This window comes from Eulemur rufifrons, chromosome 28, assembly GCF_041146395.1.
Source record: "Eulemur rufifrons isolate Redbay chromosome 28, OSU_ERuf_1, whole genome shotgun sequence".
Taxonomy (NCBI): Eukaryota; Metazoa; Chordata; class Mammalia; order Primates; family Lemuridae; genus Eulemur; species Eulemur rufifrons.
Window position 1 is genome coordinate 3,215,064 of NC_091010.1, and position 14,474 is coordinate 3,229,537.

The window sequence follows — 14,474 nt, forward strand, 5'->3', positions numbered from 1 at the left end:
TTACTTTTCCAAGTTCCCCAGGCGATGCCAGACCGCGCCGAGGACGCGGACCCCAGGGCACCATACTACACTTCCCCGAGGCCTCCGCGGCCACTTCCGCTTCCGGCCCCGCCCGCGGCCGCGTGGGCGAGCGCCGCCTGCCTGGCTTAGCGAGTCGCGGCCTCTGTGCGCCTGCGGCTGCGCAGCTCCGCCAGCCCGGCCCGGTGCGGGAGCGGCGGCTGGCGGGCTGGGACTCTGAGGCCTCGGACCTGGTGGCTGCTCCCTCCTTTCCCCAGCGGCAGGTCGAGGAGAGCGGGGTTGGGAGCGGACGGCAGGTGCCGCCTGGGCCCACCCGCGGTGGCTGCTCAGTGCGGAGCGACCGCCTGAGTCCGGCGCGTCCCGGGGAGCGTGCGGCTTGTGTCCAGGCGGGGAGATGGAGCCACCGGCGAGACAGTCCACGCGTGTTGGCAGAGGTGCTTGGCCTGGAGCGCCGGGGCTCGCGTTCCGGGCCCTTTCCTCCTGCCCGTACCCTCCTTCACCTGTCTGCCGACGTTTGTAGGGAGTAAGACGGTGGTGGACTCGTCCAGAGGGCAAGTTGCAGTTTGTAGTGTAGGGCGTGCAGGGACGTTCTCACGTTTCCTTTCTTCTTTCCCAGATTGGCTTACGCAGAATTCTCTGCCCTTGTCTGGGAGAACAGTTCAGGAGGCAGATGGCCAGAAGAGCCCAGGTCCAGGCAAGTCTGATTTTTTCATTTTCTGAGGTGTCAACAAGCATTTCAAAGCGAGGTGGGGTTTATGCCTCTTGCCCAGAAGATGCTCTACCCTGTGTATGGACCAAGCTGCCTAACCAATCCACCTCTCTCCCCACTGTCATCCCTTCAGTTCCTTCTTCTCTACCCATTACATAGTCACACAACAAATAGATTGTGCCACTTAGGCTTTCTGCTAGAAACTGAAAAATACTTTGCAAACTTGCAGACGATGAAAAGTGGACACATTTAACATATACAGACATAGGCTACAGAGTCGGTGAATGATACACATGGCAGTGCTCGTTTGACCTTCGGGGTAGGGTGGGGGCATTTTAGTTCTTCCTGAAGAATAAATGAAATTTGCATAATTGCAGAGGATGGGGGAACTAGGGGAAGGTGCTGCAGCATGAGTGAAGTCATTATGGCCCAACCATGAACCAACTGGCCCCCAGAAAGTTGGAAAGATTAATGGTTTAGAATGCCCGGGAGAAAACTGGGTTTTGAAGTTTTTTGAGAAGTTGACAGGAAGTAATCAGCATTTTGAAAGGAAATGATAAATATTTACATTTATTATACAAGAGTAACAAAGAACATTTAAAAATTAAAGATCATCCACATTTCTACTGCTCTAACAAATCAAATTATTTCATCTGAAACATCTTTGCATATGTATTTTTTAGGCTTATCCATTTTTCATTTTACTTTGCATATGTATTTTTTAGGCTTATCCATTTTTCATTTTAATATTTTATAGCCATTTCTTCAAATTTGTTCCAGTTTCATTACCACTTTTTATACTGTAAAATACTTTTTATGCTGCTTATACTGTACCTTCAACCAGTCCTGGGACCTTGAGCAAGTTCTTCCAACTCTCTGAACCTTAGAATCCTTAACAACAAATTAGATACAATAATACTTGTGTACAGTTGTGGTGGAAATTCAGAGAGATGATGTATATCTTAGGGTTTACCACCGTGCCTGGTACATATTAAGTTGTTACTGTTATGAAAAGCAACTAAATTGTTTTTCTTTTTCTTTAGAATTCTGCCCCAGAGTCAGACCATACTCTCCCTAAATTCTGGGATAAATCAGTATCACTTTCCTTGTCTTTTCAGAGTTTCTGTTCATTTGTTGATGGAACAAATCCTGGATACTTCTAAATAGCAGGCAGTGTTTTAGGCCAGGAGGCAGCAATGACCCAAGCTATCAAGCCCTCCTGGAGCTCACATTAGAAAGGACACAATCCTGCCAGGTGGTGAGAAATCCTGTGAAGAAATACAAAGTGGGTCATGTGACAGAGTGGTGGAGGATGGGGTAGAACATAGAAGACCTTTCTGATGAGGTGACGAGCAAAGACTGATGAAGAGCAGGATGAGCAAACTGCACGTTGGAAGAGTCCAAGGCGGCAGTGTGGCTCTAGTGAGGGGTCACAGCCTCCTCTCATTCTCCAGACACGATGTTTACTTAGTGAGAATATACATTGTTTTTTAAAAGCACATTGTAGCACACTATTCTACATCTTACTTTGGCACTTACATCTTGGAAATTATTTCTCATAGTTATATGATTTAGAGCTGCTGTTTTCCTTTTTAATGCCTCTATACTGTTCCATTTTATGGATGTCCTATAATTTATGTAATCGGTTCTCTTTAGTGACACAACCGTGAACAGTATTGCAATAATTATTTTCCTATACATCAGTTCTCTATACAAGTAAATGTATACTGTACAAGTAAATCTATAAAATAAATTCCTAGAAGAAGAATTACTAAGTTAAAGAGTAGTATATTTTCAAGTTTGGTGGATATTTCCACTATTCATAGAGATTATATACATCTGTACTTCTGCTAACAGGGAATGAGTGCCAGCCTGATCACAATTTATCAACAGTGTCTTATACTTTTCTTCCCCTAAAATCCTGCTGAAAGAAATAAATGTCTTATACTTATCAATGGTTGCCAATCTCAGGTGAAAATATTTATTTTATTGTAACTTAAATTTGCATTTCTCTTATTAGGAGTGTGGGTGAACATGTTTTTAACATTTTCAGGAATCCTTGTGTTTCTTTTTCTGAGAACTGCCTCTTTCTGTCCTTTACCCATTTAACTGTTGGATTATTGGTCTTTCTTGTTATCAATGTTGGTTCTGTATACATTCATGAAATGATATGACACATATCACAGATTTTTAAAAAGTTTGTTATATAGACTTTTTAAAATATTAACAAGGATAATGATGGATATGCTTGTCTTTTTGTGTCTTTAATGGGATTGTGTCTAGGGGTTCTGTAATTGAGCTGGCTATTAGGTTGGGATACATATATATTGTTATGTAAAGGAAGTATTCACATTTTTTGTTAAGAAATCTTTGCTTTTTTAAATCAAGCATGGATGCTAAATTTTATTAAATGTCTTTTCACCATATATGGAAATATCTGTCTTTTCTGTTTGATTTATTACTATGGTAGATTTTATTCTCAGTTATCTTAATGACTTTGCATTCTTGGTAGAACCCCACTTGGCCATGACATATTACATTATTCTTTCAATATGCCAGTAGGTGATTCTTTCTGCTAATATTTTATTTAAATTTTTATGCTGATACTTAAAAAGGATGTGTTTACATTTTCTTTTTCATCTGCGCATTTTCATTGGGTTTTGATTTTAATTTTGTAGTACTTCTATAAACAAATTTTGGATCTTTCCTATTTTTATCTTTTAGTATAGTTTAACTCACGTAATAGCTGTTCCCTAAAGATTTGGCTGCTTTGTTTTGTTTGTGCTTGTTCATGGTGGTGGGGAGCAGAGGGAAGGAATTGGGGTGAGGATCAGAGAGGGAAGGAATTGGGGTAGTTCCTTTGACAGTATTTTCTCTCACATGGTAACTGCCTGAGTAGATTTTCTCTCTCTATAGGAAATAATTTTGGTAATTTACAATTTCCTGAAAAGTGTCCAGTAATTCAGGTTTTCAAATTTATTTGCATAGTGTTAAAGTAATCTTTTATGACTCTTTTTGTAATATCCTCTGCATCTTTGGTTACTTTTCCCCGCGCCTTACTTTATTTGTCTTGCCCCCCCCCCACCATTTGCACTAATTTTTTACAAAGAAGAGCATTTGGATGTATGTATTAGTGTCACTGTTTTCTGTCTTTTGAATTTATTTTTAAATTTCAGAATATTACAGGGATAAAAACATTTAGGTTACATATATTGCCTTTGCCCCACCCGAGTCAGAGCTACAAGTGTGTCCATCCCCCAGACAGTGCGTACCACACCCATTAGGTGTGACTTTGTCTATCCCCTCCTCCTCCTTCCCACCTGCCTGACACCTGGTAAATGTTACTACGATATGTGCATGGTGAGTACATGTGGTGCTTGTTTTTCCATTCTTGTGATACTTCATGTAATAGAATGGGCTTCAGCTCCTTCCAGGATAATGCAAGAGGTGCTAGTTCACCATTGTTTTTTGTGGCTGAGTAGTACTCCATGGTATACATATACCACATTTTATTAATCCACTCATGTATTGATGGGCACTTGGGTTGTTTCCACATCTTTGCAATTGTGAATTGTGCTGCTATAAACATTCAAGTGCAGGTGTCTTTTTTTCCTTTGGGTAAATACCCAGTAATGGGATTGCTGGATCAGATGGTAGCTCTGCTTTTAGCTCTTTGAGGTATTTCCAAATTACTTTCCACAGGGGTTGTACTAGTTTGCAGTCCCACCAGCAATGTATGAGTGTTCCTGTCTTTCCACATCAATGCCAACATTTGTTCTTTTGGGACTTTTTGATAAAAGCCATTCTCACTGGAGTTAAGTGATATCTCATTGTGGTTTTGATTTGCATTTCCTTGATGATTAGAGATGTTGAGTGTTTTTTCATATGTTTCTTGGCCATAAGTCTATGTTCATTTGAAAAGTTTCTGTTCATGTCCTTTGTCCACTTTTTAATAGGGTTGTTTGACTTTTTTCTTGCTGATTTTCCTGAGTTCTGTATAGATTCTAGTTATTAGCCTTTTGTTGGATGTGTTTCATGCCAGTATTATCTCCCATTCTGTAGGTTGTCTGTTCGCACTAATGATAGTTTCTTTGGCTGTGCAGAAGCTTTTTAATTCGATCAAGTCCCATTTAATTTTTTCGTTGTTGCTGTGATTGCTTTGGGGGTCTTCCTCATAAATTCTTTGCCTAGGCCGAAGTCTGTAAGAGTTTTTCCAACATTTTCTTCTAGAATTCTTACAGTTTCATGCCTTAGGTTTAAGTCTGTTATCCACTGTGAGTTGATTTTTGTGAGAGGCAAGAGGTGGGGATCCTGTTTCAGTCTTCTACACGTGGCTATCCATTTTCCCTAACACCATTTATTGACTAGGGATTCTTTTCCCCAGGGTATGTTTTTGACTGCTTTGTCAAAGATCAGATGGCTATATGAGGGGGGTTTTATGTCTGGGTTCTCAGTTCTGTTCCATTGGTCTATGTCTCTGTTCTTGTACCAGTACCATGCTGTTTTGGTGGTTATAGTCTTGAAGTATAGCTTGAAGTCTGGTAAACTGATGCCTCACAATTTGTTCTTTTTGCTTAAGGTTGTTTTGGCTATATGGGGTCTTCTCTGGTTCCATACGAAGCATAGAATTATTTTTTCTATATCTGTGAAAAATGATGCTGGTATTTTAATAGGGATTGCACTGAATCTGTAGATCACTTTGGGTAGTATAGACATTTTAACAATGTTGATTTTGCCAATCCATGAGCATGGTGGGGTTTTCCATTTGTTTGCATCCTCTGCTATTTCCTTCTTAAGTGTTTCATAGTTCTCCCTGTAGAGGTCTTTTACCTCCTTAGTTAAATATATTCCTAGGTATTTTACTTTTTTTGTTGCTATTGATGAATTCCCTCAGTGTTTGCTTGTCTGAGAAAGACTTTATTTCCCCCTCATATGTGAAACTTAGTTTTGCAGGGTACTTCTAGGCTGGCCATTATTCTATTTGAGAAGACTGAGAATGGGGCCCCAATCCCTTCTGGCTTGTAGGGTCTCAGATGAGAAGTCTGCATTTAGTCTAATGGGTTTTCCTTTGTAGGTTACCTGCTGCTTTTGCCGTACAGCTCGTAGGAGGGCCTCTTTCATGTTTATTTTGGCCAGTCTGATGACTATGTGTTGTGGTGTATTTCTCTTTGCAAGGAATCTCCCGGGAGTCCTATGAGCTTCTTGTATCTGGATGTCTAGATTTCTAGTAAGGCCTGGGAAATTTTCCTCCTTTGTTCCCTTGAATGAATTATCCAACCTTTGTGTATTTTCTTCTTCACCCTCAGGGATGCCTGTGATTCTTTGTTAGACCTCTTTACGTAAGCCCACATTTATTGTAGGCTTTGCTCCCTCTTATTTCTCTGTTCTATCTTTGTGATTTTTTTAATCGAAAGGTATTGTCTTCAAGCTCTGAGATTCTTTCTTCTGCCTAATCTAATCTGTTCTCAGTACTTTCCACTGTGTTTTGCAATTCCTTGAATGAATTTTTCATTTCCAGAAGTTCTTTGATTTTTCTTTAATAATTCAATTCCTCTAGTGAATTTCTCCTTCATTTCCTGCATTGTTTTTATGGTTTCTTTGTGTTGGGTTTCTATTTCATCTTGTATTTCATGAAGCTTTTTTACAATCCATGTTGCAGATTCTTCATTTGTCATTTTAATATTCTGCTTTTGGTTGGTATCCATTTTTAGTGAGCTGGTGTTCACCTGTGGGGGTGATCTTTTGGTCGTATTCTTCATACTTCTAGAATTCTTTTTTTTTTTTTTTTTTTTTGAGACAGAGTCTCACTCTGTTGCCCAGGCTAGAGTGCTGTGGCGTCAGCCTAGCTCACAGCAACCTCAAACTCCTGGGCTCAAGTGATCCTTCTGCCTCAGCCTCCCGAGTAGCTGGGACTATAGGCATGCGCCACCATGCCTGGCTAATTTTTTCTATATATATTTTTAGTTGTCCAGATAATTTCTTTTTACTTTTTAGTAGAGACGGGGGTCTTGCTCTTGCTCAGGCTGGTCTTGAACTCCTGAGCTCAAATGATCCACCCGCCTTGGCCTCCCAGAGTTCTAGGATTACAGGGATGAGCCACCACACCCGGCCTCTTCTAGAGTTCTTTCACTGGTTCCTTCTTATCTGGAGTAGATACTGTTTCTTTTGGATTTTCTTTTGTTTAGGTGATGACACGCCCAGTGTAATTTCTGAGTCAGTAGGTGGTGCTTGTGGGTGAGAATCAACCACAAGATCTATGACTGGGTCAATAAATGCTGTAAAGGGCATACAAATTGACCTCCCTGACAGTAGGTGGTGTTTGCTGGAGGATACAAGCTGCACAGTTGTTTTTAGATCCTGTGACCTGCTCTAGGTCCTCAGGAGAAGCCCTCTGATGCCCTGGTGGTAGATGGGGCCCTGGTACTTCCAGGGGAGTTCTTTATTCACCGCCACAGCAGAGGTGGGTGGCGGAATTAGGCTGGGCTGTGTTAGGTTGTGTGAGCCTGTCCTCCAGCTCCACAAATGCCGGTAAGGGGTATGTAGGGATTAAATGACCAGTTCCTCACCTCTGGGTAAACTGCCTGGGAGGGGCTGAAGTGGCCCCACTCAACCAGAGAGTCTGTTCCCTATCCCCAGGAAACTCTGCTAGGGGGACACTTCCACCAGGGGAAGAGTGGCATCTCAAGGAACTCTTGGATCAAGCTGAACTCCCTAGTAAAGTGAGTGATGGTGGGGGCAGCTACTCTGATTCAGTCTGAGGCACCAGATGCATTCTGTTGCCATGGGAACCGGTAGTTATGCAAATTGAGCTTCCGAGATTCAGTAAAATCCAATATGGTGGTTTTCCTGGGAGAGGGGGGAGTGGTGGTAGTGAGGGGGTGCACTTTTGGACTCCTGTGCTCCTTGGCACCCTTCTGATGGGCCCAGGCTCTGACTCTCCGCCTGACCCTGAGAGCGGGACCTCTCCCACAAGCCTCTCTGCTGTCCGCAGGCTGATGCACCAAATGCCTGTGGGCATGAAGGCCACCAACTGAGGTTGCCCTGCAGGCTGTGCTAGGGGGTGGAGACATGCCCTGTCACTGAAAGGGAGTCACTCAGCACAGAGAATTCCAGCAGCTGCTATGGTGGGGGGGGGGGGAAGGGGCCACGGACTTCCTGTACTGCTCTCAAGCTGGGGCAGGGGGAGCACCGGTGCGCCCTCCTCTCTGCGGCTGCGGCTGCGGCACCGGCACCGGCACCGGGACCACCTCCTCTCCAGCCTGCAGCATTGGCCGCTCTGTCCGAGGCAGGCTTGGCTGGGAGTGCACTCCCCGCCCAGGCAGGCTCAGTCACTCAGCGCAGGCTGGCTTGTACACTCTCCGTTGCCCAAGGAAGGTTCGGTCACTCAGTGTCGGGGGATCTCTGGTTCCTCGTGGCACTCCCCCATGGGATGAGAGCCCGTGTCCGTTGCAAGCCTGAGGCATCTGGGTTGAGGAAGGGGGAAAACTCCTTTACCCTTTCCTTGGCCTCTCGAACTCCCCTGTTTTGGCTTGTGCTCATTTCTCCTTTCTATCCTCCTCTCTCTCAGCTGCTCAGTTTCTGCTGGTGGTGTCCTGGATTCCTCTGGTGTCAGACCCGGTGGACCACTCCTGATCAGCAATCACTCTCTGCTTCCTTCAGTCCAAACCTCAACTCCTCTTTTGGGGAGGTCAAACAAGCCCTGACTGTAGTCGTCCATCTTGTCCTGGATCTGTCTTTTGAATCTTTAATTCCTTTTCCCTTTTGCTTTCCTTAGGTTTATTTACTTTTTCCTAACATTTTTAGTTATTTACTTAATTCATTGAATTTTCTTCTTTGTTATTTATATAATGCAAATATTTAAAGTCTTGAAATTTTGTCTGTACAGCGTTCTTATTGTATTTAATAAGTTATAACATATGGTGTTTTCATGATCATTTTTTAGATATTTTGCAATTTGTGTTTTGATTTCACTGATTGAAGTATTAAGAGACTCATTAGCTAGCCTTTCCTTTTCTTTGTTAAAGCCTAGAAAAGTTGATAAAATATATATCTATAGCCTAAATTAGTATTTTAAAAGTGAATACCCGTGTGACCAACACTAGGTCAAAAAACAGAATATTGGCAATACCCCAGTAAATCACATGTTGATTCCTCCAATCATTACCCATTCCCCTGAACTGACATTATAGTTTATTTTTACCTGTTTTCAAATTTATATGAATGGAATCATAGAATGTATATATTATTTTGTCTGGCTTATACATAACATTTTGTGGAATTAATCCATTTCTGTTCATTTCTTTGCTGTGGGTCAGTGGTTTTTAAAACTCTGATATGCATCAGATGCACGTTGAAGTGCAGTTGCTGGGTCCCACCCTCTGAGCTTATTATTCAGCACAGTGTCAGGTGTGATGATGCTGCTGCTGCTGGTCTGGGGACCATGCCCCGAAAATCACTGCAATGGAGTATTCTACTATATGACTATACCACGGTTTATCTCTTATATTCAGATGGATATTTTGGATTTTTCAGCTTTTGGCTACACAAATGCTATGAACATTCTTACACATTTAGTTTGCATTTGGGTATATTTCTGTTGGGCATATACCTAGGAGTGGAATTTCTATTTATAGGATATGCATATATTCAGCTTTAGTACATGATGCCAAATAATTTTCCAGAGTTTTGTGCTAATTTGTACTTCTGTCAGTGTATGAGAGTACTCATTGTTTCATATTCTTGCTAACACTTGATAATGTCATTTTTTTTGAAGTTAGTCATTCTGGTACAGTATATCTCATTGTGGTTTTTATGTCTATACCCTTGATATCTAATGAAATTGAAGATATCCGTTGGCCATTATATATCATCTTTTATTGAATAGCTATTCAAAGAGCCTATTGCTGGATGTGAGGGTGATCTGGCTGTGACATCTGTCACCCCATTGATTGCCAGGGTTGATTTGGCTGATCTGGCTGACTAGGTGGGTGTCCTCTTCCTCCCTCACCACTCCATGTGTATCCCTCCCGAAGCTGTACTCTCATTGGGACGTTCTTTGGTCAAGGGTATGTAAGTAGCTGCGCTCCCCTGCTAGAACCTCCAAACAAGCTCTCAAAGAGCCTATTGTTGATTACATGTATAGTGTAGTCCCTTTCTGTGTGGTTTACATTTTCACTGTTAATGGTCTTTTGATGAATAGAAGTCCTTCCAATTTATCAGTTTTTCTTATTGTGTCCTGCCTTATTAAAAATACTTATTTTAAATTATGTATTATTATTATTATTATTTTTTAGACAGAGTCTCGCTCTGTTGCCCAAGCTAGAGTGAGTGCCGTGGTGTCAGCCTAGCTCACAGCAACCTCAAACTCCTGGGCTTAAGCAATCCTACTGCCTCAGCCTGCCGAGTAGCTGGGACTACAGGCATGCGCCACCATGCCCGGCTAATTTTTTCTATATGTATTTTTAGTTGGCCAGATAATTTCTTTCTATTTTTAGTAGAGACGGGGTCTCGCTCTTGCTCAGGCTGGTCTCGAACTCCTGACTTCGAGCGATCCACCCGCCTCGGCCTCCCAGAGTGTTAGGATTACAGGTGTGAGCCACCGCGCCCAGCCTAAATTATGTATTATTAATAATTATTTATTAATGTTTATTATTATTTTATGTTCTTCCTGTTTTTATTTTCGTTTGCCAAGCTCATGAAAATATTCTCCTGTGTTCATTTCTAGAAGCTTTGTTGTTTGTCTTTTACATTTAGATCTACCATCCTCTTAGGATGGAGTTTTGTGCATGGTATGAGATAGGGTTTATGTTTACTTCCCCCCTGCCCCCGCAAAATGTGCTAATGCAGAGCCCCCTTTTCCTCACTGCTTTGCAGTGCCACCTTTGTCACAGAATAAGTGTCCATACGTGTGCCTTTCTCTTCATTTGACTAATTTGCCTCCACCTAGCTTTATAATCAGTATCTTGTCTCAAAAAACTTTTTTTTTTTTTTTTTTTTAATAGAAACGGGGTCTTGCTTTTGCTCAGGATGGTCTTGAACTCCTGAGCTCAAGTGACCTTCTGAGCTCAAGTGATCCTCCCGTCTCGGCGTCCCAGAGTGCTAGGATTACAGGCGTGAGCCACAGTGCCGGGCCTATAATCAGTATCTTGATACTGCTACTCGTCTGGGGAAATTTTCTCTAATCCTTATACATTAAATAAATATCCCACCAAAGGCCATTGAATAATTTGGGCTGTTTCTTACAGTTTCACCTTCAACTTGCATTTCCTTGAAAAAATAAATCTCAGCTCTAGTATTTGATGTATTGAATTTCTCCCCAGAAATAAATAATAAATATATACAAATATAAGTATATATATACACATGTGTATATGCCTATAGATACAGTTAGATATAACTTCTTCTTCTTCTTTTTTTTTTTTTTTTTATTGAGACAGTGTCTCACTCTGTTGCCCTGGCTAGAGTGCCGTGGCGTCAGCCTAGCTCACAGCAACCTCAAACTCCCGGGCTCAAGCAATCCTGCCTCAGCCGCCCGAGTAGCTGGGACTATAGGCATGCACCACCGTGCCCGGCTAATTTTTTCTATATATATTTTTAGTTGTCCAGCTAATTTCTTTCTATTTTTAGTAGAGACGGGGTCTTGCTCTTTCTCAGGCTGGTCTTGAACTCCTGAGTTCAAACGACCCTCCTGCTTGGCCTCCCAGAGTGCTAGGATTACAGGTGTTAGCCACCGCACCAGGCCATAACTTCTTTTTATAACAAAAATTGCATTCAGTAAATGAATTGGTCAGTGATTGTTAATTTTACCTCAAGTTTGACTCCGTTAGATTTTGAGAACATTCTTGTCAGAATCATTTTAGTTTCTCTTGGATCTGGTGTCTGTAAAGAGCTAGAGAAAATGCATGTTCACCTTTTGATTGGTATGTTCTTTATTAGATATGTTAAACATTTAAATTAGGTTATAGTAAAATCTTGTTGGCCTGAGAACTATTTTGGTTTCTTAAATATTTTGTTTTCTATTTTTTTCCCTCTGAGCCATTAAATGTTGGTTCATTATTAAATTCTCACTAAGAAATGTTATTCTTAAGTTCTCGGAGACATCATAATGTTCTCAGATGTACCACCTGCAGGAATCTGCTCTAGTAGGAGCCATGGTTTGCTTTGAGATACTGGGTGTTTTTCCCTAAATTTGTGTTTATTCACACATTGTCATTTTTCTTTTTTCATTTTTGGCTGGTTGCTGTGTTACCTTCCTAACTTACCAACTTCTTAGGTGCTCATTACATTCGTTATATGCATTGTTTACAGTGTAAGTTCTTTTCATGTCTTTGGAATCCTACATATATCTTATATCTCTAGTCTTGCCATCTATTCTTAGCAAGAATAACAAGTGGGACACACTAATAATTTTACATAACCCTTAGTTATGTAGACTAAAGCATTATCCAGGTCCTTGGGCAACTCTCATTTTTAGTATTTCCACATAGAGAACATTTGAATTTTTAAAATTTTCTTTCAGTCTAGGAATACTGGTTTGAAACAAAGATTTCAGCCATAAAGCAAAATACTTCTGAAGGATCTGCTCTGGGAGAAGGAACAAAAAAATGTCATGATGGAAAGAGACCTGCACTGGGAGGGCAGAAACTCCACAGGGAAGAAGCTCTATAAATGTGAGGAATATGGGAAAGTCTTCAAATATAATTCCTCCTTTGTGAGCCACCAGAGAAATCATAGTGTTGAGAAACCACATAAATGTAAAGAATGTGGGATAGCTTTTATGAGCAGTTCATCTCTTTTAAATTATCATACAGTTCATGTAGGTAAGCAATCTTATAGATGTATTGAATGTGGGAAATTCCTCAAGAAGCACTCAACATTAATTAATCATCAGAGGATTCATTCCAGAGAGAAATCTCATAAATGCAGTGATGTGGAAAAGCTTTCAGGAAGAACTCTATCCTTTTAAATCATCAGAGAATTCATACTGGTCAGAAACCCTACAAATGTAACAACCGTGGGAAAGTCTTTGCCTAGAATGCAGCGCTTACTTGTCATGAAAGAATACATAGTGGAGAGAAGCCTTTTTTTTTTTTTTTTTTTTTTTTTGAGACAGAGTCTCACTCTGTTGCCCAGGCTAGAGTGAGTGCCATGGCATCAGCCTAGCTCACAGCAACCTCAAACTCCTGGGCTCAAGCGATCCTCCTGTCTCAGCCTCCCGAGTAGCTGGGACTACAGGCATGTGCCACCATGCCCGGCTAATTTTTTCTATATATATATTTTAGTTGGCCAGCTAATTTCTTTCTATTTTTAGTAGAGACGGGATCTCGCTCTTGCTCAGGCTGGTCTCGAACTCCTGACCTCGAGCTATCCACCCGCCTCGGCCTCCCAGAGTGCTAGGATTACAGGCGTGAGCCACCGCGCCTGGCCAGAAGCCTTTTAAATGTAATGAATGTGGGAAAGTTTTCAGGGATAACTCAACTGTATTGGAACATGAGAAAATCCATACTGGTGAGAAACCATATCGATGTAATGAACGTGGAAAAGCCTTTAGGACAAGTTCAACTCTTATAAGTCATCAAAGAATGCATACAGCAGAGAGACCCTATCACTGTAGTAAATTTGGTAAATCTTTCAGGTTTTGCTCATTTTTTACTGAACATCAGAAGATTCATGGTAGAAACAAACTGTTTCAGTGCAATGACTGTGGGTAAGCCTTATGAAGATATCAACCCTTATTGGACATCAGAGTATTCATACTGGAGAAAAACCCTATCACTGTAAGAAATGGGGGAAAACCTTTTGGCACAGCTCAGGCCTTGTTGAACATCAGAGACTCCATACTGGAGAAAAACCTTATAAATATAATGAATGTGGGAAAGCTTTTCCCCAAAGTTCAGCAGTTAAACAGCATAAGAAGATTCATAACAAAGAAAGCCATCAAATGTAGTTAGTGTTGTAAATCATGAAGAACTAGTTTATTGCTTCTGACCATCATAGATGAAACATTCAATGAAGTACACATTTAATAAAAATATCCTGTGTACCTCTATCTGAGAGAACTTCTCACTTGCGAGAATATTCATTGTGAGGTTTGTACTAGTGAAATATTTGAAGAAACTAAATGTCTATTGGTGTGAAAATAGTCACTATAGAATACTGTGTGCTGCTTGAAGGCATGAGATAGAGCTCTAAATAATGTACAAAGCTGGGTGTGGTGGCACACTCCTGCAGTCCCAGATACTAAGGAGGCTGAGGCAGGAGGATCATTTGAGCCCAAGAGTTTGAGGCTTTAGTATGCCATGATTATGCCTGTGAATAGCCACTGAACTCCAGCCTGGGCAATGTAAGGAGACTCCATCTCTAAAAATAAGTAAAAGAACAAAACAAACAAACAAACAAACAAAAAAACCAAAAAAACCAAGAAAAAAAAACAAAAAACAGTAGAAATACCCTCATGGTACTTTGTTAACTTAAGTAAATTGCATAAAATTATATATTACCGTCTTATTTATGTTTTTTAAAATGATGCTATGTTTGCTTGTATATATATGTTATATGCATTAAAAAAGACCTGGAAAAATAAAGACCAAAGTTCAACAGCAGTCATCTTTGAGGAGGTTGTGATACAGGTTGAACATCCTTAATCCAAAAATCTGAAATCTGAAGTGCTCCAAAATCTAAAAATGTGTGAACACTGGTAAGACACCACAAGTGGAAAATTCTACAGCTGACCTCATGTGATGAGTCT

The 14,474-nt window shown here is 41.1% G+C and overlaps 1 protein-coding gene and 1 long non-coding RNA gene across 3 annotated transcripts; both read left to right on the forward strand.

Annotated features, from left to right (window-relative positions):
- Window positions 1-220: 220 nt before the first annotated feature.
- LOC138376367 (uncharacterized) lies at window positions 221-2,350 on the forward strand. Of its 2 annotated transcripts, none has more exons than XR_011231660.1 (3): window positions 221-541; window positions 635-712; window positions 1,846-2,350. It is a non-coding gene; the product is annotated as an uncharacterized lncRNA (long non-coding RNA). The 2 variants fall into 2 exon arrangements; XR_011231661.1 differs by having other exon boundaries at window positions 221-534.
- Window positions 2,351-7,249: 4,899 nt separating this feature from the next.
- Window positions 7,250-13,673, forward strand: ZNF485 (zinc finger protein 485). Its single transcript, XM_069460946.1, is given in 8 exon segments — window positions 7,250-7,255; window positions 7,364-7,446; window positions 7,899-8,016; window positions 12,251-12,319; window positions 12,321-12,651; window positions 12,654-12,794; window positions 13,139-13,432; window positions 13,435-13,673. Coding segments are annotated over 8 exon segments (1,281 nt in total).
- Window positions 13,674-14,474: the final 801 nt, after the last annotated feature.